We start from the raw sequence: 24,605 nt of genomic DNA, 5'->3' as shown, positions 1-24,605 counted from the left end.
TCAGTAAAGTTACTTATTATCTTAGTTTAACTGAGTGTAATTGTCAATTTTTGTATGAGAACTAACATTGTGATTCTACCTAGACAAACATAATTGTTTAAGCCAGATATTTAAAAATCTTTAATATATAGAATGCACAGGTTCATTTATTTCCTTTTTTCAATTGTTTCTTTAATTCAGTTGTTCATAAGTAATTTTTAAGACTAAAACATCTTATTATTTCTTAAATCAGTAATATAATTCATATAATATAAATTCGGAAAATAAAATTTAAAAAAAATTGGAGGTAAACATTAATATATACAGTTGTTTAATTGATTACATAATATGTATTATATTAAAATTAAACTTGTTTGGAATGGAAACTATTTTTATGTCTTGTTAATATTTGACGTATTTCAAACGTTTTATCACACTCATCACAAGCCCATTTATGTTTTGGCAAGTAATCGTTGTGGGCATTACGCATATGTTTCGCTAAGCAGCTTTTGCTGGAGCAGATTGTATTGCATATTTTACAGCGATATACATTCGGGTCCAAATGAGAGCGTATGTGATCTAAAGCATCAGAAATTCGAGATATCTTGCGTTGACAACATGATATGTAACACTTTTCTCCCGGATGATTATGATAGAAATGCATCCGCATCAAAGAGTAGTAGGGGAAAGTAGTTTTACAAATTTCGCAAATTAAAACTTTTTTCCACTTTGCAATGAGAGCATCATCTTCTAAAATTTTCTTTTTACGTTGACAACAAACCGAGGTGTCGTATCCGATTTGTTGCTGTTTATTTTCTTTTTGAAGCTCTTTAGCTCTTTTGCAATAACAAAAATGTAAATGATAAACACTTCTATTATCAGCATGAACTTGCAGCTTATGGGAAGCCAAACCTTTGCTATTCTTAAAACATTTGCCACAATCGTTGCACTTAAACCTTTTAGGATTTTCATGAAATTGCAAATGCTCAACTATGCTAGCTTGCTCGTATAAAGTAATGTCACAACAATTAATATAACAACGTTCTTCCGGATGTTGTATATTGAAATGGCCATTTAACTGGTCGTAACTTTTTACAGTTATATTACATTTGGGACATTTTAAATTGCTCTTAAACTTTGTCGATGGTAAATTTGGTTCTTCTTTTATGTTGGAATAAGATTTCTTATTAATTGAATCTTCTTCAATTTCACTATCCGTTAAATTTTCCTTTTTTACATCAATTATATCTAAAGCAGGCATTTGTATTTGAACAGTGGAATTAAAGTCAATTGAAGTTGAGGGCAAATTTATTTCAATATGCTTAATATCAATTGTTTCTTCTTTTATATACATCTGATTTTCTTTTGTCTCCGTATTGACTAAGGAAATTTTCTCCGGTTCACAATCTACATCATAATCTTCTGAATATTTTCGTTTTTTAATTTTATTAACAGTTTGTGACAATTTTTTTGGAAAATCTTTCTTTTCCTGCGAAGCATGTATTTTATGTTTGTGTCTTTCTAAATGTAAATGATTTCTAAACAGTTTGTTGCAATATCTGCAGGTCCATTTCAGTAATGGTTGAACTGCATGTTTTTTACGTACATGTCTCCTTAAGTTGCCATATTGTGAAAATGATGCACTACACGTTCCACATTTAAAAGGATTTACATCAATTTTATTATGAGCAACAACGAGGTGTTCAACAAGCCTCCATTTTACATCAAATATTTCTCCACAACAAACGACACAAGATTGTTCCAGCGGGTGCAATTGTTCAAAATGTATTTCTAGCGTAGAAAAACTTGAAAATAGATCCTTGCATTTATAACATTCCAACATTCCCTTTAGTTTAGCTATAATAGTATCGTCATCATCTTTACTATAAAATTCTCCTTTATACTCTATGTCATCTGATTTGAATGAACCATTTGATTTTGTTTTACTCCTTGTATCAGTTATATCAAATTCAATAATATCAATAGATGACATTAGATCATCGGTTTCTAAAACTGATTGTTCATCTTCATGTACAACCAGTTTTACATCTTCTTGTTCTATTTGAGCATTGAGGATCCATTGTTGAAAGCTATGAAAATCGCTAATATGTTGCCAGCAATCTAAACAAATAACGCTTGGAGTAGAAGTTTCTGCACCAGAATTCAAGAGCTAAAAATATTAATACATAAAAACTGAAGTAATTATCCTATTGAGAAGATGCCATAACCTAATAAATGGTGATTTAATATTTACAGATATGAAAGGAATTAGCCCAGACGTACTAACGCGAAAATGCCAGAAGCTAATTATTTACATATGTCCATATGTATGTACATAAATGAATAATAAGACGCTAATAGTTAATAGTATGAAAATGATTTAATATACAGATGCCCATTTATTTTTACATACTATCAAGTGGATTTAAATGCATTACTTTATGCCTAGTTAAACAACATACCAATGAATTAAAATATTTGACTGCAACTTCATAAACTTCACTTTTCTGACCATTATCTTCATATAAATTTTTAAACCCTTCACAGCTAAAGCTACATAAACGGCAGGATGTGGCTGAAGACATGTTTAATTAGAATTGTTAAAATATATAAAAACCATATAAAAATTTAATTAGAAAACTTAATTGACGAATATAAAATGAAAACAAAAAAAAAACAGTGTTGTTTTAAAAGTTTGCAATATTTTCACAATTAAGGACTCTTGGCGATTTTATACCATATTTCAACTCCGAAACAAATTTGCTTTTATAACAATTTGACTGTAGCCGATAGTTCTGGGGAAAAAGTAGTTCGGAAAAACATTTTTAAAGGAAAAATTTTTCCAAGATTGAAAAATTATACGTATAAAAAATTTAAGCCAATTTATCTTTCAATAAAAAATTTTCTCACAATATTCTCTGCCTGCAGGAGTGTTATTAAAAAAAAAGCGCTAACTTGACATTACTCAAATACTTAATTAAACAACTCTCTAAACAAAAGTAAACAAACAAATTTATTACAAAAATATTGAATTTGCTTGGAAATGCAAAATTTGGAGGGTTTCATAAATTTAATAGAAACTGTTAAAAAATATCCTAAACTTTTTACAAATACTCCACAAAATGATCAGGACGAGCTTCAAGAATGGACGGCTGTAGCGAATGAATGCAAAATTACAATTTCCGAGGCACAGGATCAATGGAATCTACTTTTAATGGAATATGTAGAATATTTAAGAAACAATCAGGATTTTAGTTTAGCGCAGCATATGGATTTTTTACAGCCTTACTTTTTTTCAATAAAGTGAGTGTTATTATCCGAATTTGATAATTTTGTATGCACAGTGAAGTTAATTTTTCTTCTTGTTCAACTCCTATTTTAGTGATGGTGAAGCTATTGATGAAGATGAGCTATTAAATGCCATTGACTGTAAAAAAATAGCCGAAAACAATGACTCTGATATAGGTGATATAAAAAATGAAAAGGAAATGGTTAGAAAGTCAATAGAACTGCAGAGTAAAGATACAAATGATAAAATGGCCTCAACAGAAAAGTTACCAACAACATGTAATCAATTGACATCAGCTATATCATCTGAAACAAATAATCCAAGTAATTCTTTTACAAATTTGTCCTCACTGGAGCTAATATTTCTAGGTTATGCAAAACAACTGCAAAAGATGCCACTGCAGTTGCAGCTTAAAACAAAACGTAAAATTGCCGATATAATGGACGAAGCTGAATTGCAAATGATGAGTTAAATATTTTTTTGTAGACTCGAAATGGAATTTATCATTTCACATTTTTTTTACAAATGATGGTTGCCTGTAAGAACCCAAGAACTTTATTTCTAAATAAAAGAACTGTTTCGATAAATTATTTTCTTTATTAGATATCAAATGCATTTTTATATGCAAATTTATTCCATTAGTTTTTTCAATTAGTGATTTGATTTAGGTATTGTTTTTATATTTTAAAGTTTAAACAGTCTTTTTCTTAGCATTATTAAATATGCCTAAATATTTTCCCCTTGTCATTTCTTTTGCTTCGCTAACACCTAATTGATAAGCTTCATCATAAATCTTTTTGATTTCCATTATTAACTCGTCTGGCTTCAAAGAACTTAATTCTAAAAAATAAAGTGATTTTAATACATCTTCAAAGAAAAAATTTAAATATACCTATTTGACGATATGTACCTAACATAGCTGACATATCCTCTTGAGACAGTCCTCGTGACCACTCAGGGGCAGGTGTGCGAATAGGTGTATCACTCATAGCTATAAAATCCGTAATCCCCGGTACTATAAGAATAGATTATATCAAAATTGTACAAAAATTTTATGTACAAAGATTCCATTTGTCATTTAAGAGAAAAAAAAAATCAACTCACTTTTTTCTGGCCACAAGTCTGGTGATGCACGATCTAGTTTTTCTAGTGATAACAAACCATCATCCTGTAGCTCATCTTTAATCATTGAACCTAAAGCAATACATATGTTCATTTAATTTGTGATATTTATTTTTTAATATTTTGTATAAAATATACTTTTTAACAGTGTGCGTCCTTTATTTGTTGACATTTTTCAAATGTTTGGAAAAATAATACAAGAAATCTCAAAACAACATAAAATATGTTGTGTTGCCAGACAAAGCAAATTTGTACTCAGGGGCGATTTATTTTTTTATTAATTTACTATGTGTGATTCTTAGTATTTATACCAAGAAATCTTATATTTTTATCATTAAAAAAATTTAAATCGCTGCTGCGCAAAAGATTATTTTTATATTGAGTTTTGACAACATATCGTAGAAGAAATCCGCAACAAATTAAAATTTAGTTTAATCTGTTTAAAGGGTTCTATAAATCGACTTTCGAATAATCGAACAATCGACTTTTTGTCGAAAAAAGTCGAAAAGTCGATGTCGACTATTTTGTTCCAAAAAAGTCGATAACTCGACTATCGTCTGTGAAAAAAGTCGAAAAGTCGACTTTGTTAATAAAAGTCCAAAAAAGTCGAAAAGTAGAGAAGTCTGAAAGTCGAAAAAATCGAAAAGTCGAAAAAAGTAAAAAAAGTCGGAAAAAGTCGAAGTTGAAAAGTCGAAAAAAGTCAGAAAAAGTCGAAAAAACTCGAAAAGTCGAAAAAAGTTGATAAAAGTTGAAAAGTCGGAAAAAGTGGAAAAGTCGAAAAAAGTCGAAAAGTCGGGAGAAGCCGGAAAAAGTCGAACAATTTTCTATCTGTATTTTCTCTCAATGTGTGATGGTTTCATTACATATTGAGTTTAGACGATCCCATCCGTACTCTTCAACACAAAATTTTGACAGATCATACTACTTGTGTGATCGTGTAAAACCGGCTTTATAGTCGAAAAGTCTAAAAGTCGACTTTTCATAAAATGCGAAAAGTCGAAAAGTCGACTTTTATCTAAATGAAAAAAGTCGAATGGTCGACTTTAACTAAATGAAAAAAGTCGAATTTATGTTTCAACTATAGATCCCTATCTGTTTACGAATTTTCTCTCTTTTACATTAAGAGTTGCCATATCATTTATACTTCATCTGAACAAAATAAATATTTTATTTATAAAAAAAATTTTCAGTTGTAATTCAGGTCTGAGTTGGGGAACAACCACAAAGTATACAGAGGTGTCACCACAGGGTATACAGAGACGTCACGAGCAAAAAACTATTTCTCTCTCTTTCGCACAAAACGAATTCAATGATTTTTTTAGCTGTATTTTATATACCTCTTCTCACCAAACAATTTCAAAAGGAACAATTCTCGCGTCATCGTTTTTATTTCTTAAGGACGGTCAGGCTTGTGCTTGTTGCTGGGCTTTCGACAGAATTACTTCTCACCACAAAGTATACAGAGATGTCACTTTTGACATTTGAAAAAGTCTAAAATCAGCTTTTGTTTGATTTTGAAATTGTTTGGTGAGAAGCAAGATGTATTAATTATAAGGTAGTGTTATCAGAACAGCTGATCGTTTTTTGCAAGATATATTAATTATAAGGTAGTGTTATCAGAACAGCTGATCGTTTTTTGCTACTATGCTCATTTTTCGCCGTGGTGTAGAATTAATGTCAAACTTTGTTTACATTTTGTAAATGTCAAACTTTGTTTTCATTTTGTTAATGTCAAATTTGTGATTAAAGACAAAATTTATGCTGTTAAATTCGTTTAAGTTTTAAAACCAATAATAATACTACACGAAATTAGTTTTATTTTTAAAAACATCAAATTAAATTACAAACAGATTCAAATTTATAAACATTTTTTGTTTAACAAAAATGCGCTTTGATTTATTTGTCAGCTGTTTTTGACATTTTTCCCTGACAGCCAATTCGCCTTCAAGTGCAGGCTCAATGTCAAACTACATATAAAAAAAATATAAAGAATTCGCTCGGTATTCTGAATTCGCCGATGACTCTACCTTATAAAATTAATATACCTTGGTTTTTTGCTACTATGTTCATTTTTCGCCGTGGTGTAGAATTAATGTCAAACTTTGTTTACATTTTGTAAATGTCAAACTTTGTTTTCATTTTGTTAATGTCAAATTTGTGATTAAATTGAAATTGTGTGATTAAAGACAAAATTTATGCTGTTAAATTCGTTTATGTTTTAAAACCAATAATAATACTACACGAAATTAGTTTTATTTTTAAAAACATCAAATTAAATTACAAACATATTCAAATTTATAAACATTTTTTGTTTAAAAAAAATTCGCTTTGATTTATTTGTCAGCTGTTTTTGGCATTTTTCCCTGACAGCCAATTCGCCTTCATGTGCAGGCACAATGTCAAACTACATAAAAAAAATATAACCAATTCGCTCGGTATTCTGAATTCGCCGATGACTCTACCTTATAAAATTAATATACCAAGGGAGGCGAATTGGCTGTCAGGGAAAAATGCCAAAAACAGCTGACAAATAAATCAAAGCGAATTTTTGTTAAACAAAAAATGTTTATAAATTTGAATATGTTTGTAATTTAATTTGATGTTTTTAAAAATAAAACTAATTTCATGTAGTATTATTATTGGTTTTAAAACATAAACGAATTTAACAGCATAAATTTTGTCTTTAATCACACAATTTCATTTTAATCACAAATTTGACAAAATGAAAACAAAGTTTGACATTTACAAAATGTAAACAAAATTTGACATTAATTCTACACCACGGCGAAAAATGAACATAGTAGCAAAAAACGATCAGCTGTTCTGATAACACTACCTTATAATTAATATATCTTGTTAATATACCTTGGTGAGAAGAGGTATATAACAGTGTACACTTAATAAGGTAGCCTCGTCCGCACAGCTGATCATCAGCTTTTACAATCTTATCTGTCAAAATTCCTGTTTGTTTACATAGAAAAAAATCGCAAAAGGTGTAAAAATCAGTGTACACTTAATAAGGTAGCCTCGTCCGCACAGCTGATCATCAGCTTTTACTATCTTATCTGTCAAAATTCCTGTTTGTTTACATAGAAAAAAAATCGCAAAAGGTGTAAAAATTTTAAAAAGTGAAGAAAATTGTGGTTTTAAAGGAGTTTTCTATGTCAATCGTGATTAAATGTCTTTGTTATCCTTCTCTCTTGATAAAAAAAAGAAAATCTTTAGCTCCGGCATACGTACCAAATCAGTTTCAACTATTTTTAACACGACCAATCACTTTTCACAAAAAACACGTTTAATTCGGAAAATTGGTCTTCCCAATAGATATAGTTATGATTTTCAGACATTCCACGTTTAATTAATATAATATATTAATATTAATAGTTATAAATTTAAATAATTGCTAAAAACTCATATTTTTATTGTGTTTATTTGTTGCTTTTTCATTCTACACACACAGCTTTTTTTGACAGATGGGATTATTCTACAATAACAAATCGCCTGTTGTTTTTGTATTGTTGTATTTGTTGTAGCGACGAGGCTACCTTATTAAGTGTACACTGCCCCGCACCACAGGGTATACAGAGACGTCACGAGCAAATAGCTATTTCCGTCTCTTTCGCACAAAACGATTTCAATGATTTTTTTTTAGCTGTATTTTATATAACTCTTCTCACCAAACAATTTCAAAATCAAACAAAAGCTGATTTTAGACTTTTTCAAATGTCAAAAGTGACATCTCTGTATACTTTGTGCCCGCACTAATTTAATGCACTACTTCGTATAACTGTTCTAAGTTATGCGTTGTCTTCATTAAACGCGTGCTTTCGTTTTACCTCAGAGTGAGGTTATGTTTTTTATTGGTGGAGACCATAGAATACTCACGATATAACCTGGTGGAGACCATTTAAACTCAAATATAAACTGGTGGAGACCATTAAAACTCTGGAACTTTTTTCTGGTGGAGACCATTAATACTTTTGATGAAATCAAGTCCGGATGCTCCAACTTCCTATATGAAGGTATAGGTCGGTTAGTGGGGTTTTCTCTGGACAAACGTGTGATAACCTGGCAATATGAGTGCTTAATGCACCGCCATCCTAATTAAAACCCAAAAAATATATTTTAGCATATTTTGGGTACGGTAGTGTACCTGAAATGTTTTTAAAAAATAATTTCCTTTTTGGAATTTTTAATAGTCTTATGGTTATTGGTAATGAAAATTATTTTGGTATCGGTATTTTAGAAATTACGATATGTAAATTTAAAATTTTTTCTTTACAGTTGTTTGGAATATCTGGCAACTAGTTTATGTTCTTATACAACCTGTTAACACTTTGTATAAATTAATGCACATTAGTTCTTTATTAGAGTTAGTTGTGATTGGTTGTCAGTCGTGGGGGTTTATAGTTGTTGTTATTGGAAAGATTGGCTTTGTTTTTTGTTTATAAAAATTTAAATATAAAATGAAGAAAGTATATTTAAAACTTGTGTTGGTCTTATTCATAAGTTTATTGGAAGCACGGACACTCATTGAGCAAGTGGATGATACAGATTTAGTACATTTGCTTACCGGTGAAGATAATGTTGTCGTGTTGTTTAGTAAGTGATTTCATCAACCACGAAACCAGTTTTTAGAGTTCAGCCGAATAAATGTATACATTTAGATGAATATTATCGAAAAATATACTTTACACATAAAAAAATAGAAAAAAAAATTACGTATACATTTTGTTTTACTATTATTACTAATCAATTACCACAAAAGACCAACATGGGTATACACTTTTTGTTTTAACATTTAAATTGATAAATTGTTGTTGTTTGTTTATATATAATTCATTCACAAAAAGCAGAATAAACTTTAAAAATTGGTTTCGGTCGGTCTTTAGTATATAATTATATATATACACAAGATATGAAATGCCTTCTTCATCTTGTATTTACTCTTTAATACTAAACAAACTTTGTTTACATCAAACGATTAAACATTTTTAATTAAGCCAAGAACAATTGCCCGGCTTGTGACGAACTCGAGACTGTTCTTGAAAATGTACAGAAGGAATTGAAAGATGTTATTGGAGCTGTTGTAGTCAAGGCTCATAATAGTCATATGGTAAATCTCTACGATCCATCAAAAGAACCTGCTTTAATATACTTCCGACGTGGTATGCCACTACTCTATTATGGTGAACCTAATGCTGAAGAAATCGTACAAATGTTCAGTGAAAATAGAGAACCCGTTGTTAAGGAATTGTCCGATGTTAATTTCGAACATTTAACTCAAGCGGCAACAGGTGCAACCACTGGGGATTGGTTTGTATTTTTGTAAGTATCAAAACAACTTTTTACCAAAAATCCGTACACGTCACACATTTTTAACATGCATTTCATTTAACACCAGTTATTCAGCAGATTGTGTTTTCTGTTTACGTCTTCATGCTACCTGGGAAGCAGTTGGAGCACGTCTTAAGCATCGCTTGAATGTGGCTAGGATTGATAGATTAGGAGCCGGTATTGCCACTGCTAAGCGTTTCGGCATAGTCGAATCGCCGGAATTTGTATTGTAAGTATTTTTTTTATTGTTTATTCATTTATTTAACCGAGCCCTATGTCTATGTTTTTATAAATATTATTATAATTAAGTATTAATGTTTTAATAGGTTTCTTTAATAAGTATTTTAATAGTCTTCTATAGATAAAGGTATATACATATGTATATAATACAAGTAGACTTCGACCAATCTACTTTTCAATACAGTTTTGCAATTTAGGAAAAGTAGATTTTCCTTCTTTTTTACAATTTTTAAATCGTCGACATTTTGAGTTTTTAAAATTAGACCTTTCGACATTTCCGACTTTGTTAATTTTTGCAATGTTTGTGTTTGAAAATTGCTTTTAAGTAGGGTTCTATAAAGTGAATTTATATATTGACTATCTTGTAGTAGAAACATTATTTCTTTTTTAACCGGAAAAATATATCAAAAAGTCAAAGTCTATATTTGAAAAATTTCAAACAGTTGATTAAGCTTAAAAAATAAAATTAATTCAGAAAGTTGAAAATCATATGTTTTAATAATTATGGTAATTCCTTAATTTTCAGTCTACGTCAAGGTAAAGTCTACCGTTACAAAACCAAAGAATACAACGCTAATAAGTTAATTGAATTCGTTGAAAAGGATTATCTTAAACAAACTAATCCCGAAAGTGTTCCACCCGAAAACAATGGACTGTAAGTTAATCGTAAATAACGTATTAGTTAGATAATCATTTAAACATTATATTTTTAGGAATTCTTTTCTTAGCGATTCTATTGACTCCCTAATGAAGAGCTCTCAACTTGTTATGTTATCCATGGCGGTTTTGTTAACAATTATTTTGGGATGTATTGTTAAGTGCTTATCTTCGAAAAGAACAACAGTAGAAAATACGAGCAAAGCTAAGAAAGCTAAATAGTTTAAAGGTATACTAAATATATATATGAAGTACATCACAAAACGGACAAACCAGTTAACTCACGTTTTTATTAACAGAAACATGCAAACGGTTACATTTTTTTGATTTTCAGTTATAAATAATTGATTTTCAGTTATAAATAAAATTAATATATACATATAGTATATTGTTTAATATGTTTTATAGAAATTTTAGTGTTTTATTTTGTTTAAAACTCCCTTTAAAAATGCCTTAAACGTTCAATATTGACTAATAACCATTAGTATCGCGATGAAATTCTGCATAATTAAGGTAAAATTCAATATAAAAGTTATAACCAAAAATCTATATACAATTTTAACTTTAAACAGGAAAAAGATATTTTATAGATTTTTAAATATACAAAATTTGGATTCAGTGTCTAATAACTAAATTATGTTGATGCTGAATACAAAAGAGTGTAAAAATTCTAAATATGTTGTATACCTATAGTGATCTACTCAACCAGATCTACAAAGTGCTTTTGAATACAAAAATTACCTACTCTTGTAGACGATCCCGATTTTTAAAATATTTGCTTCCAAAATCCTACTTTTTAATCTCCCGGATTCCGTTTATCGTCAATACCCAGGTATGTTTTTCATTTTTAAAGTGATATATCTCAAGATCTATATATCATATAGGCTTGAAATTTGGACTATGTTTTCAGAGTAATGTTTTCTATACATTTTAAACCGATTTTCTATTTTCACCTCGTGTGTCAATACCCAACATCCCGGGTATGTATAAAAAGTATATGTCAGTTATCGGACAAAAATTAATTTTCATTATAAATTTTATATTTTATTATTAGAATTATATATATTTTTGTATCTTATGAAAATAAATTTTAATTAAACTACAAATTTGGTTTCAAATAAAGAGTCATGTGTCTTTGTTCATAAAATTGGGTCTTTGTTCATAAATATGGGCCGATTTTGATGAAATGTTTTTTGTTATTGTATATGCTAAGTAAAATTGTATTAGTATTAGTAAAGTAAAATTATGCTGATTATTATAATTTTATTTTAATATAAACAAAAATATTTAAGTTTTCATTTTAAAATTTGAATTTTTGACCATGACTTTTGCAAAAAAAGTTGCCTATTTACGAAAGCAAAAACATTTTTTAATGCTAATCGATTTTATATAGGTACCTTAATAAATAATATATAAAAAGTTTTGTTCAATTATTTTTCCCGGTTACTAAGTAATAGCTTCTTGAAGTACAAAGTACATTATACGTTATGAAGACATTTTTCTTTAGGTTTTTTGCATATTTTTATTTTTGTTAATGGGAAAACGAATTCCTAAAATTTAATGGTTTATGATCAAAAAATATTAAATTTTTATACACCACTATATAATAGTACTTTTCTTTATTTAATATCTGTTTAACTGAGTTATACAATAGAAATGTAAAAAAATATGATCAGCAACATAATTTGTATATCTTGTACGTTTTGCTCGGGTATAGACAAGATGGTTAAAAACTAAACGAATGTAGTTGAAAACTATGCCGCCTTCCAGTCGATTTAAAGCCGCCGCCCACATTTTTAGTATCAACCGCCGTCTCTGTTAATATTTGTCGACGCAGGGTTCTGATCCCACTAAATGTGCGAAAAGTTTTCTCTTAATACTCACTATTTTTAATTAAAAGAAAGTTCCACTATATAAGTACATGAATTTCTTTTTTATTCTTTTAATAATTGCTTAGCTAGTTAGTTGTCATTTGGAACGACGGGGTCTTTTTGTTTTTTAATTTTATATAACTGTAATAAAGAAAAGTGTAAATAGTTAACAAGAATTAAAGCAATTCTGTAAATATTGTTTTATTAATTGAATTAAGCAAAAAAAAAAAAGAAATCTATTTTTATAATCACTAAGCAACTCATGGCCTCAACGAACTTAAATTTTAACAATACCTGTCCGTCAGTAGCAAAAGCCAACAACACGCAACATCATTTTCAATTAGCTGCTAATCAAAAATTGCAACAAAAACAACAACATGTTTATAATTTATCTAAAGTAACTACAATATTTTTTGATTTGGATAATACCTTAACTCCTACAAGATCGGGGGATTCCAAAGCATGTCGTAAGGTTAGTATATATATTTATACATATGTATATGTATGTTTGTGCATGTGAACATAGTACCTATTATTACATGGTGACTTTTTGTGAAAAAATTTAGTTTGGAAATTTTCCACTGTTAATTGCTGGTTGGGTTTTGCAGTTTTTTCACTTTGTTTATGTGATTATTGCAAACAGCGTGCGTTGTTTGGTGTGGGAGAGAAAAAGAGAGCATACTCTTCATATTACATTTATTACATAGAGTTTTGTGTTTCAAATCAACAACAAATTTAAAATGTTCTCTTTAAAATATAAAGATACCAGAAATTAAACCAATAAGGGCTAGTTTCTAACTCCTCTGTTAAATATGTCTTAACATACTGTTATATTAAACTCTATTTTGGCGAATTTTAACCAAATTTCGAATGACTTTAACCAGTCTAAGTTGGGACAGATTAAATATAATAATATATGCTATACTCTTTATATTAGTGCTAGAATCTTTAATATCCGTTTGAAGATGTGGCTTGAATCTTCCCACAGAAGTTAAATACAAAAATTCAAATATCTTTGAGGAGGAGTCATCCAATTTTAAGTTACTCGTGATGATTTTAGCTCTAAATCATCACGAGTAACTTAAAATTGGATGATTCCTCCGGTGACAACACAGGAGGAACTCCATATCTGGGAGGACCTTCTATTCCTTGTGTAAGTGATACAGTCCTTAGGGCAGCATTTGGGTAGCTTCGAATATTTCTCCACTGAGTATCACTCAGCGAGGAAGACCACACAGGAGCAGCATAATTGACCACTAAAAAGCCAATTGTTTTATAGGTGTCCATTCCCCAAGTGATGGCGGCTAGCGCTTTGAGGACCTTTTTTCTACATTGCAGAGTTGGTTTATGTTGTTGTAGCAGCTTAAACTACAGAATTTTAATCCGGGGGTTCTGTATTTAGGTCCAAGCCAAGAAATTGGGCTACTTCAATATGGTTAGTTCATAAATCCATTGGGCTGAGTGAAGTAGGGTGGGCTGGACAGTTGAATATGTGGTGGGTATCATGGGGACCCTGTCCACAAGATGGGCATATATTGGGGACGGCACAGTAGGCGTTGAGCCTGTTGTTCCATCCAGATCTCAGTTGTGCCAGAGCAACTCTTTTTTCCGCGGCAGGGGCGACCCACAAGATCGACATTCATGCGGTAACCTGAAACCGCGGTATTGATGGCGTCTCTATGAATGTCGTTGGTTTATTATTTACATTGTTTTAAAGGTAGCGAAGCACACCTATAACTCTGAGGCGATTTTTATCTTAAATACTTAATTATTATTTGTGAAAAAATTTGCACAACAATTAATTTTTAAAATTTTACAGGTTTCTGAACGACTTGAAATCCAATATGGTTTTACAAAAGAAGAAGCTAATTATGCTACACAGAACTTTTTGAAATCATTCAGACGTTGTCCCGATAATGCGCAAACTCCTTTAGATACTTGGCGTACACACTTATGGCGCGAATCTTTACCTCCTAAGTACAAACAATTTGCCGAATCCATTTATCCATTATGGTTGGAAATGCGTTATTGCTATTTAGCCATACCGGACGATTACATTAAGATGTTGATGCGTTTTCGTCAAGCTAACTATCGTTTGGCCTTAATTACAAACGGTCCCTCCAATGCTCAATGGGAAAAAATACGAAAACTACATGTCCAGCCGTATTTCGATTGTGTGCTAGTGTCAGCGGATTTACCATGGGAGAAGCCAGATCCAAATATATTCTATGCAGCTTGTAAATATTTAAATGTTCAACCGGACGAATGCATTATGATTGGTGATAAACTAGAAAGTGATATAAAAGGTGGCAATTTAGCTGGTCTAGCTGCTACATTTTGGTTACCACTTACACCTGATGCCATAAAAGATTTAAACAATGATGGTGATGTTGATCATAAACCAACGCATATACTCAGGAATCTTTTAGATTTATATAAATATTTTAATTTTAACATAAAGCAACAAATAAATGAAGAACAACAAGTACCTGTGTATAATAGCCAAAGCAACCACAAATATCGTTGTACAGGAGACACCTTGCCAACAACAATTGATTATTTAATAAGTAGTGAAACTGATAATAGTTCAGAAAATAGTTCTGATAGTATAAATTAAACTGGTACCTAACTAAATACATATATTACATACATACATATGTATGTATGTCTTCTTGACTCTGTAATAAATTGAAAATTAATGTACAACACTTTGGTACCAAGCACTAAAACAAATCTACATTAACGTGTTTTATTTTAAGGCATTTTTTTTAAGTTTTTTTATATTTATACAAAAACATAACCTTATAGATGTTTTTGAAAATAATATGTAAAATAATTTTTATTTTATAAACTGCTTTTGTTTATCTATGTATGTACTATTTTTAATTACTATTTCCTAGGGATAGTATAATTTTGGAGTAATTTTTTGAATTTATGAACACATATACACGTAATTTAAAATAATAGTAATGCTACGTTATTTTTAACTTGAGAATTTCATTTTATTACGCATATTATTTTCAAAATCTTTCAAACAAAGAAGACTGCTTTAATAATTCTTAAAATTCTTATGTTAACATTGCTTATTACAGTATTTGTTTTACTTTTTAATATATATATAGTTAATAATAGTACTAAACTCTATTAAATGGCTAAACTTTAAAATCTATCTTTATTACACAAAGCAAATAAAAAAACTGGCTACAATTTAAACGGATACACTATTTTACTAATGGATTTAATAAAGAAACTTAATGGAAATGTATAAATGCAAACAAGAATCTTTAATAAACATTTTTATTGGTTGGCTGTCATATAAAATTAAATTATATTTTTGCAATCATTAACATGTTCTGTTCGTTTTTTAGTGATTGAATTTTGAACCAAAACCGATATAGCAAAAAATATTATGAACAAATTAATGTCTTTGCGCTATTATAACGTCTAAACATGGAAAAAACTTGAGTTTTTTTCAAACTTTATGACACAATATCTTAAAAAACTGTGATACACTAAGGGCGAGTTTTTCTGATAAAGATAATCTTCATTCTTTGGTTAACCAGGTTTAATATATGTTTCGTGTTTTTCAGTTATCAGTAAAGTTACTTATTATCTTAGTTTAACTGAGTGTAATTGGCCAATTAAACTCAAGTTATAAGTGAGAAAACACAATTAACAAAAACAAAAAAACAATGATTTGGGAAGAACAAAAACATAATATTTTAAGTAAATTGCAATTTTCTGATTTGTTTTCTTTTATTAACTATAGTTTTAAGTGTTTATTTAACATTTTTTTCAAAATTTTCCATTTTACAAAAGAATTGTTTGCAAAAAACAGCTGTCCATTGTTTATGTTTTAGAGTGAAAACTTGGCAATACTAACAAAGTTAAATGAGCTTAAATCTAAAACTGAAAAACACAATCATCGGTTAAAGTCCGCCTATATTTGTTCCAAGTTTAATCTAACAGCAAGTTAAGCCTAGTATAACTGATGAGTAAGAAACTCACCCTAAGGGGCAATCTTTAGGTAAAGGATTAGGGATTAACTAAAATTAAAATTTTGCATTTCTTACTAAAATTTTGAGTAAGAAATGCAAAAGTGTAAACAGATGGGCAAAAACATATAATACGATTTTATAAAAAATAACATGTTTGATTTATTGATTAGTATAAATAAGGGACACTTAAAAATACATTATTTTTGTTTTCAATTTAAGTTTCCATTAATTTTCATATTTCATTTAAAATTATCTTCTTTTTTATAAAACATGGATTGTTTTGTTAACTAACTTTTTCTGTTGTTTTGTGTGGCAACACTGCGAAGTTTAATCTTGTACTCATAAACACCAAAGGGGATTAACATCAGAATCAATTTATTTTTAGATTAACTAATCTGATTATTAATTGATATTTGATTGCCAACTCAAAAACCTGCTCTAAGTGCCCAATGTGATGGTTTAATCTTAAACAGCTGATGACAAAAAGTTAATAAATTTTTTAGTAAAGTAAACATTAAAATGTTTGATTTATCGATTAGTATTAATTATGGGAACTGCCAATATATATTTTTGTTTTAAATTTACGTTTATCAATATTACATTTACAATTGTCTTCTTCTTTTTTATAAAACATGCATTGTTTTGATAACTAACAGTGACGTTTTCTGTTGTTTTGTGTGGCAACACTGCGAAGTTTAATCTTGTACTCAAAAACATCAAAGTCAACTTATTTTTAGATTAACTAATCTGATTATTAATTGGCATTAGATTGCCAACATAAAAACACGCTCTTAAACTATGATTATGAAATAAAAAGCCTTTGTTTTTAACTCTACCAGTTTATTTTATAGTTCTGGCGTTATTTTTTCCCACTCTTCCAGTAAAGCAACTTTTGAAAATATCAATATCACATTCATACCGAAATTACATAATAGGCATCAACAAAACTATATAAAAGGCTTTAGTATAACACCTATTTTCTAGTACTCAGTTCAAAAAAACCGATTTTGCAGGTGAAATACAAAAACTCGTAACAACCAAACATTTCAAAATCGACTTTGGCATCAAAATACTTTATTTATACTTTAGAAATCTATTGTCAAAAAGCCCGTTTTATTGAAATTCAAAAGAGTCAGATAGTGCTAAAAAGTAATTTTTATAGCAACAATAGTTTTTATCTTATGTAGTGTTTTGTCTCTCCTTTTGCATTTGAAGTAAAGATATTTATTCTTCCAAAAGACTTATGAAAAATAACATTAGAATAAAATGGTTATATTATGGATAATAATATTAATAATTTGGATATATAAAATAATGCCATCAACACTTTTTGTAGAATAACATTTAAAACCTGGCTGAAAATACAACTTTGTTCTAAATTTTTTAGATTTTCAGCAGATTTTTTCTTTTCATAAAAATCAATTTTATGGGGAAACATTTTGGGAGTGGCAACGCTGTTCACAAAAGACTCGCCATTTTGTTTTGCAAATTTCACCACTTGGGTGCATAGAAAAATTTCGGAGAAGGTTTTGTCAAGAAACGAAAGATTTTTTAATGTGTTAAAAATATTTTTACAATTAATTAAATTTAGAAAAAGTTAAATATTTAAACTACGCTCGTGTAATTTGTCAATAAATAACCATTGATGAAATGAATGCTAAAATGTAATAAAGTATTAAATGTAAAAAAACAGATTTTTATTTTTAATTGCATACGGGACGGTCTGTGATGTAGAAAAAAAATCGTGAGTGTGTGTGTTTTGTAGGAAAAATGTCTTCGCCTTTAGTGTGGTGAAAAATAAAATTGTTAAAATTATAAAAAATTAAAAAAAATTGATAATTTATTTTCAAAAACTAGAAAAGAATTAAAATTTTCTTTTAACAACATTATCCTTACAAAGGTGTTTGTTGGTGACAAGTGAAAATCGCGATGTCTTATTGTGTATGTCGTACTGAGTCTTCCAAGTTGTAAACAATTTTGCAGTTTTTATATAAAAGTATTAATTAATTTTGTATTTTGCAAACTATCCTATAATAATTTATACTTAAATATCGCCGCAAGGATTTTATACTACCAAAACATTGATTTTTTTAAAGTAATGTAAGTTATATAAAATTATAAACTCGTTTAACGTGACAAAGCATTATAAACAATTTTGCGAAATAAATAAAAAAAGTATGACATTTAATAGAAATATTATTTATTGATTCTTGAAAAACTCATAAATGTTAATTTCTTTTACATACTTCATTTGCTCTGCCCATTTGTATGAAAAAAAATGGAAAAAAAGTGTCAAGGTGTCAAAAGGGTACATTTTTGTGTTCTTGTCATGTCTTGTTTTTTTGTTTTATTCTCTCGTCTCTTTTTATTCGTAAAAGGGGGTTGAGAGGTGATTTTTTTTTATAAAATTTCAAAGGTAAAAGAAATATAAAAAAATATTAGTTGATTAAAATTTTGTTAAAGAAATTGCAGTTTTTGTTTCATACATTTAATAATTTAAACAAATTCAAAACAGGCAAACGAAATTTAGTTTAAACTAAAAAAAATCTACATAAAATGTTTATTCACCAATAAAAAAGAGATGAATATCAATGAAAAGAGAAGTATGAATTCTCAGTTGTTATGAGAGTATTGCACTTTGTTGTACGACTAAAAAAGTGTCTGCAAAAAACAACTGCGACAAACTTAGCAGACGTCATTTTTTCAAATCGTGAAAAAATATTTTATATTTCTTTTGTAGCAAAACTAAATCAATAAATCTTGTAATAAATCTTTTAATATTATCTTCTATAAATATTCTAAAAAGTGAACAATTATTAAGTGAAAATAAGAAATATTAGATCAATTAACTAACTGCCTAATTGTAAAACTTTATTTTTGTGTGTGTTAGACTAATCAATGCAATGTAGTCGTCGTTGTACCTAAACGCCCGCACCCAAAAATGGCAAAACATGGAAAATGTGAAAAAAAACACCTTTTGTATATTGTTTAGAATAAAAAATCACATACATATATTCGAATTCTGGACTTAAATAGAAACATTTTTTGCAAAAAATAGGTCTTAAAAGTTTGATATTTAGAATACAAGCATAATTAACCTAAAGTCGGATAAATGTTTTTAGGAATACCCCTGAAATATGATATACCTCAATATCATGGGAGTATCTATTTACTTATAATTATAATATTTTATTAAAATGTTTGGTTTTTATGTGTATTAATACCCAGACAATGACATACTGGGTGAGCAGCTTTGTGGGATTTAATTTATTTTTATACATAGATACAACATTTTTAGATAAGAAGAACTCAGATACTGATAATAGAAGTATCTTTTAGTTTAGAATAATTATGCTAAACGGATGTTACAGGTATGTTATATTACGTTAATACAAGTCAAAATTTTCATATATGTTCAATTAGGTTAAAATGTGTTAGGGCGGGTTTCTTACTACTCGGCTAAACTAGACTTAACTTGCTGTTAGATTAAACTCGGAACAAATTTAGGCGGACATTAACCGATGATTGTCTTTTCAGTTTTAGATTTAAGCTCAGTTAACATTGTTAGTATTGCCAAGTTTTCACTCAAAAACATAAACAATGAACAGCTGTTTTTTTGCAATCAATACTTTTGTAAAATGGAAAATTTTGGAATAGTGTTAAATAAATATTTAAAACAATAATTAATAAAACAAAACAAATCATAAAATTGCAATTTACTTAAAATATTAAGTTTTTGTTCTTTTGAAATCATTGTTTTATTGTTTTTGTTAATTGTGTTTTCTCACTTATAACTTGAGTTTAATTGGCCAATTACACTCAGTTAAACTAAGCTAATAAGTAACTTCACTGATAACTTAAAAACAAAAAACATATATTAAACCAGATTTAACAAAAGAATGAAGATTATCCTTATCAGAAAAACTTGCCCTAAATATTCTATTACAAAACATAGTTTCAATAGAGGATATTTCCATTGGGCATGCATAAAAGACTAACAATGACCTTAACTTTTTTAGTTTGGTACATATGTATCTAACTGAAATGTGTTTCTATAAAATCAATTATTTTCCATTTTCCAAAATCTTTATTATTATAATTGCTCGAATTGTTATAGTGCTATATTTGCAATGACAAAACTTAAATATTTATCCTTCACATATACAAATGTAAATACTTCTTCACATGTACATAAATTTGGGAACTTTCCTTTATAGCAAGTTGTCATGGAAGGCAAATACTCAAGAATGATTAAAAGGGGAAATCAATGCTTACTACAAAGAATAGGTTGTAAGGCTTGTTCTATATTCTGAATACAGTATTATGGTAGGAGGCCTTGAGAAAGGATAAAAATGTAAAAAAAAAATTATGATTTTCTGAACGGAACATTGTATTGAAGCTGTGACCAATTTTAGGTCTATTTAAAAAAAAAATCGCTAAATTATTTGTTTATGTATAAAACATATTCATTTTGTTCCGATTTGGATTATTAGTTAATGAATTATGATCATTTTTTCTTGATCGGAATGCATTGTTAATGAACTCGTTCAGAAATGCCAAATTTTTTATTTATTCATTCGGTTAATTTACAAAATGTTTACCAGACTTGACATAAAAGCTTAAGAACATCACCATGTTTATAGTTAGTTAGTTAGTTAATTAGTTTGAGGATGGACCTAGGATTCTATCGGGCCTGTCGTGCGCTCCCTAACTAGTGCCTCAGGTGGGAATCGAATCCACCGCCTCCGGTCTACCAGACTAGGACACTAACCGGAGGCCACCAAGTTTATGCATAATATTATTTAAAATAGTAATTTTGCTATAAAATTTATTAAAATCTATTCATCTGATATAAAATAAAAAAAAAGAAAAATGATTGACTACTGATATAATAAATTTAATTTTGACTATTAACCGGCAATTTATAAATAATTTTATTTACGTCATTATTTAAACAGACCTTTTTTAGCTTTTTTGTTTTTTTTTTTAAATTTAACTACATCCAACAATAACTAGCAAACACATGGCTATTTATTAAAAACTTATTCATTCACTCACTCCTCACTCGCCACTTTTGTTTTATTTTTAGTTGGAAAAAATACACTAAAACATTGAATGAACATTTTTTTGACGTATAATTGACAGTTTGCGGTAAATAAGTAAAATACACAAAACACGAATGTGAAATGTAATTACATACATATTTTGTAAATACTTACTGTACTAGCTAGTTATAGTAAATATCTAATAATTTTCATAATATAAAATATTAAAAACTCTTTTTAGATTAATTAAAAAACGGCATTCTAATATTGTATTTAAAATTTGTTCACACGCAAAATGCAATCTAATAATTTGACACACACTCTTGTTTGTTTTTATTCGTACATACTTGAAAGAAAGTTTAAACCAACAGATTATAAAATAAACTATATGTTCCGATGTATATATATGATTCATGCACTTTCCAATTACACACAAAAAAAATTAAAAAAGAACAGCGTAAATTTGTTATATTGTGCGATAAGAAACACACTGTTCAATGAAAAATACCTTAATAAATATTCTAAATAAATTTCCTTCCTCTTTGATAAACTCGTTCGTGAACATTGTATACAAATAATATGAAGTATCTTTCGTTTTGATTTATTTTGCAGGCAATACTATTAAACATTTAGTTCAATTTGTTGTTCAACCAGAAATCATTTAAAAAATAAACAGAATAACATGAGCCATGCCTTCGGCACGTCCTGGCAGCCTAAAAGATCCGGAAATAGCCGAATTATTTAATAAACATGATCCAGAGAAAATATTTGAAGATTTACGAGAAATTGGCCATGGCTCCTTCGGTGCAGTTTACTATGCACGATGTAATCTTACCAAAGAAATCGTGGCCATCAAAAAGATGTCCTATACGGGCAAACAAAGTTTGGAGAAATGGCAAGATATACTCAAGGAAATCAGGTAAGATTGACATCTCAACAGCAGCATTAAAGTGGGTTTAATGTTATTGTTTGATTCCCCAAGATTTCTACGTCAATTGAATCATCCCAATACAATCGAGTATAAAGGATGTTATCTACGCGAATCCACAGCATGGCTGGTAATGGAATATTGTGTAGGTTCGGCATCAGATATTATTGAAGTGCATAAGAAACCACTGCATGAGGATGAAATTGCTGCCATATGTGACGGTGTCTTAAATGGCCTTAGTTATCTGCACAGTTTGGGTCGTATACATCGTGATATCAAAGCCGGCAATATTCTCCTAACCGATAATGGTGTGGTAAAATTAGCTGATTTTGGCAGTGCAGCCATTAAGTGTCCAGCAAATAGTTTCGTTGGCACTCCCTACTGGATGGCACCCGAAGTGATATTAGCCATGGATGAGGGACAATATGATGGTAAAGTTGATGTTTGGTCATTGGGTATAACCTGCATTGAATTGGCCGAACGAAAGCCTCCATATTTCAATATGAATGCCATGTCAGCACTGTATCACATTGCTCAAAATGAGTCACCAACATTACCGGTAGGTTGTTTAAATTCCTTTAAAATCAATAATTTATGTTTTGTGTTTTTTGCAGAAAAATGATTGGACAGACACATTTTGTGATTTTGTTAATTTATGTCTCAAAAAGAATCCTGCTGAACGTCCCTCTTCTACGAAGCTATTGGCTGATCCATATGTGACACGACTACGGTCGGATACAGTGTTATTGGAGCTTATAGCACGAACAAAAGCAGCTGTTAGGGAATTGGATAATTTGAATTATCGTAAAATGAAGAAAATCCTTATGGTTGATACCTGCGAGACTGAAAGCGCCATTGGCGATACAGATGATACACAGGATGAACATGCCGGAGGCGATAGCAGCAAGAGCAATAGTATTACGTCGGAACATTCAATACAATCTGTGGGTGTATCGGCGGCCAGTAGTCAAGTAGTACATAATCTCCAATTACAAACGTATATAAACAGGAAAAGTCTCTTATTAATTTATTGTTTATTTTCTTATTTCCCATCACAACAACTATTTAGAGCTCTTCGTCAAACTCAATACCAGGACAAAATCATCATGGTGGCATGCATCAATATCAACATCAGCAACCCCAACATTTGGGTGCCATGAATTATCACCATCCACATCATCCACAGATGCATCAACATCAACAGCAGCAACAACATGGGCAACATCAACAGGCCATTAGTGGCGCTGTTTCGCGTAATTCATCGCGTCATCGCAATTTGCCCCCATTGCCTAGCATTATGCACAATATGAACAATAATGTTACACCTACAAATTCCACAGCTGTGGTGCCAGCACCCATGCCACACCAACAGCAATTGCAACAGCAGCAACAACAACAGCAGCAGCAACAACAACATTCTATTTTACCCATGTCCATGGGTGGCGGAGTTGGTCTACAACAGCAACAATCTTGTTCAAGTATGGCTGGAGATCGTATGTCGCAGCAGCAAGCACCTCCCATACAACCTCGTTATCTTTCCTCTCCGGCTGCAGCAGCTGCCGTTTATGCAGCAACATCGTCTAATAATGAACATGGTGGTCCAAATAATTTTGCCACCATACGTACTACAAGTATTGTCACTAAACAGCAAAAGGAACATATGCAGGTTAGTTACAATATTCGAAATAATAACATATTCATTAGTTTTGCATTTATTACATTTTCAAAGTATGATTATCATTTCAAAATTCACTATTAAATAAAGTTAAGAAAGGGGAAGAAATTGCAAAACATGTTTAAATGAACAACTGTAGGAATCCTTTTCCTATCAATGTAGCCTTTAAAAACTTAAAAATTTTATCAAACAGATTCTAAAGAAATTGAAACTCGAAGTCTAAATAATTTTTTTAATAATAAATTTTAAAGTTTGAATAAAATTTAACTTTAATAAAAAAGCTGAAGTATATCTTTTATGGCGTGCATCAGATTAGAAAAATCATGCAGAATTAAAAATAGATTTACAGAAATTAGTGGAAGGGTGTGAAGTTAAATTCGTCGGCCAGATACGTCCCACAACACATTTGTCAAATACGTTCCACATACTGTAAAATTCGTTTTCAAATTAAATTAATTGATTTT

General features: G+C 29.6%; 6 protein-coding genes across 13 annotated transcripts in view; 4 read left to right on the top strand and 2 right to left on the bottom strand.

Moving 5' to 3' along the window:
- Window positions 1-127: 127 nt before the first annotated feature.
- LOC111677103 (zinc finger protein 534-like) lies at window positions 128-2,878 on the bottom strand. Of its 3 annotated transcripts, none has more exons than XM_023438165.2 (2): window positions 2,442-2,878; window positions 128-2,149 (listed from the first exon to the last, which is right to left on the bottom strand). In XM_023438165.2, the coding sequence occupies exons 1-2, from the start codon at window positions 2,562-2,564 to the stop codon at window positions 344-346; spliced, it is 1,929 nt and encodes a 642-aa protein (XP_023293933.2). In that variant the 5' UTR covers window positions 2,565-2,878; the 3' UTR covers window positions 128-343. The 3 variants fall into 3 exon arrangements, with proteins under 3 accessions (XP_023293933.2, XP_046802666.1, XP_046802667.1); XM_046946710.1 differs by lacking the exon at window positions 2,442-2,878 and adding an exon at window positions 2,234-2,421 and having other exon boundaries at window positions 128-2,172; XM_046946711.1 differs by lacking the exon at window positions 2,442-2,878 and adding an exon at window positions 2,234-2,421.
- Window positions 2,879-2,939: 61 nt separating this feature from the next.
- On the top strand, window positions 2,940-3,855 carry LOC111677139. The gene is made up of 2 exons (XM_023438214.2): window positions 2,940-3,282; window positions 3,362-3,855. The coding sequence occupies exons 1-2, from the start codon at window positions 3,023-3,025 to the stop codon at window positions 3,738-3,740; spliced, it is 639 nt and encodes a 212-aa protein (XP_023293982.2). The 5' UTR covers window positions 2,940-3,022; the 3' UTR covers window positions 3,741-3,855.
- Window positions 3,846-12,301, bottom strand: LOC111677150 (protein lin-52 homolog). Of its 4 annotated transcripts, none has more exons than XM_046946715.1 (4): window positions 12,022-12,301; window positions 4,373-4,462; window positions 4,161-4,283; window positions 3,846-4,108 (listed from the first exon to the last, which is right to left on the bottom strand). In XM_046946715.1, exons 2-4 carry the CDS (start codon window positions 4,455-4,457, stop codon window positions 3,960-3,962), a joined length of 357 nt encoding a protein of 118 aa, XP_046802671.1. In that variant the 5' UTR covers window positions 4,458-4,462; window positions 12,022-12,301; the 3' UTR covers window positions 3,846-3,959. The 4 variants fall into 4 exon arrangements, with proteins under 4 accessions (XP_046802671.1, XP_046802670.1, XP_046802669.1 ...); XM_046946714.1 differs by lacking the exon at window positions 12,022-12,301 and adding an exon at window positions 8,276-8,334; XM_046946713.1 differs by lacking the exon at window positions 12,022-12,301 and adding an exon at window positions 4,529-4,763.
- Window positions 8,745-11,035, top strand: LOC111676933 (dnaJ homolog subfamily C member 10). The gene is made up of 5 exons (XM_023437942.2): window positions 8,745-8,992; window positions 9,394-9,718; window positions 9,795-9,956; window positions 10,494-10,622; window positions 10,681-11,035. Exons 1-5 carry the CDS (start codon window positions 8,857-8,859, stop codon window positions 10,844-10,846), a joined length of 918 nt encoding a protein of 305 aa, XP_023293710.2. The 5' UTR covers window positions 8,745-8,856; the 3' UTR covers window positions 10,847-11,035.
- A 287-nt stretch (window positions 12,302-12,588) lies between the features above and the next one.
- LOC111676922 (N-acylneuraminate-9-phosphatase) lies at window positions 12,589-15,708 on the top strand. Its single transcript, XM_023437933.2, has 2 exons — window positions 12,589-12,967; window positions 14,315-15,708. Exons 1-2 carry the CDS (start codon window positions 12,758-12,760, stop codon window positions 15,110-15,112), a joined length of 1,008 nt encoding a protein of 335 aa, XP_023293701.2. The 5' UTR covers window positions 12,589-12,757; the 3' UTR covers window positions 15,113-15,708.
- Window positions 15,709-17,982: 2,274 nt separating this feature from the next.
- The window catches only part of LOC111676954 (serine/threonine-protein kinase Tao), a 13,796-nt gene continuing 7,173 nt past the window's right edge, over window positions 17,983-24,605 (top strand). The window contains exons 1-5 of one of the 3 annotated variants that reach the window (XM_023437988.2): window positions 17,983-18,593; window positions 22,151-22,457; window positions 22,521-23,025; window positions 23,081-23,437; window positions 23,536-24,132. In XM_023437988.2, coding sequence (XP_023293756.2) covers window positions 22,228-22,457; window positions 22,521-23,025; window positions 23,081-23,437; window positions 23,536-24,132 — 1,689 coding nt within the window. In that variant the 5' untranslated portion in view covers window positions 17,983-18,593; window positions 22,151-22,227. Of the gene's footprint in view, window positions 18,594-22,150; window positions 22,458-22,520; window positions 23,026-23,080; window positions 23,441-23,535; window positions 24,133-24,605 lie in introns of all 3 variants that reach the window. The other 2 variants (XM_023437982.2, XM_023437975.2) reach the window with 2 other exon arrangements.

The sequence above is a fragment of the Lucilia cuprina genome, chromosome 3 (genome assembly GCF_022045245.1).
Source record: "Lucilia cuprina isolate Lc7/37 chromosome 3, ASM2204524v1, whole genome shotgun sequence".
Lineage (NCBI taxonomy): Eukaryota > Metazoa > Arthropoda > Insecta > Diptera > Calliphoridae > Lucilia > Lucilia cuprina.
Note: the sequence above shows the minus strand (reverse complement) of the source record. Positions and strands in the feature narration are given on the sequence as shown.

Bases quoted from the DNA above. Each gene is read 5' to 3' on its own strand.
- LOC111677103 (XM_023438165.2), bottom strand. From the start codon at position 2,564: ATGTCTTCAGCCACATCCTGCCGTTTATGTAGCTTTAGCTGTGAAGGG. The intron at 2,150-2,441 runs GTATGTTGTTTA...TAATATTTTTAG, and splicing joins TCAAATATTTTAATTCATTG to CTCTTGAATTCTGGTGCAGA.
- LOC111676922 (XM_023437933.2), top strand. From the start codon at position 12,758: ATGGCCTCAACGAACTTAAATTTTAACAATACCTGTCCGTCAGTAGCA. The intron at 12,968-14,314 runs GTTAGTATATAT...AAAATTTTACAG, and splicing joins ATTCCAAAGCATGTCGTAAG to GTTTCTGAACGACTTGAAAT.
- LOC111677150 (XM_046946713.1), bottom strand. From the start codon at position 4,562: ATGTCAACAAATAAAGGACGCACACTGTTAAAAA. The intron at 4,463-4,528 runs GTATATTTTATA...GTATTGCTTTAG, and splicing joins AGGACGCACACTGTTAAAAA to GTTCAATGATTAAAGATGAG. The intron at 4,284-4,372 runs GTGAGTTGATTT...CTATTCTTATAG, and splicing joins AGACTTGTGGCCAGAAAAAA to TACCGGGGATTACGGATTTT.
- LOC111676933 (XM_023437942.2), top strand. From the start codon at position 8,857: ATGAAGAAAGTATATTTAAAACTTGTGTTGGTCTTATTCATAAGTTTA. The intron at 8,993-9,393 runs GTAAGTGATTTC...TTTTTAATTAAG, and splicing joins TAATGTTGTCGTGTTGTTTA to CCAAGAACAATTGCCCGGCT. The intron at 9,719-9,794 runs GTAAGTATCAAA...ATTTAACACCAG, and splicing joins GGGGATTGGTTTGTATTTTT to TTATTCAGCAGATTGTGTTT.
- LOC111677139 (XM_023438214.2), top strand. From the start codon at position 3,023: ATGCAAAATTTGGAGGGTTTCATAAATTTAATAGAAACTGTTAAAAAA. The intron at 3,283-3,361 runs GTGAGTGTTATT...CTCCTATTTTAG, and splicing joins CCTTACTTTTTTTCAATAAA to TGATGGTGAAGCTATTGATG.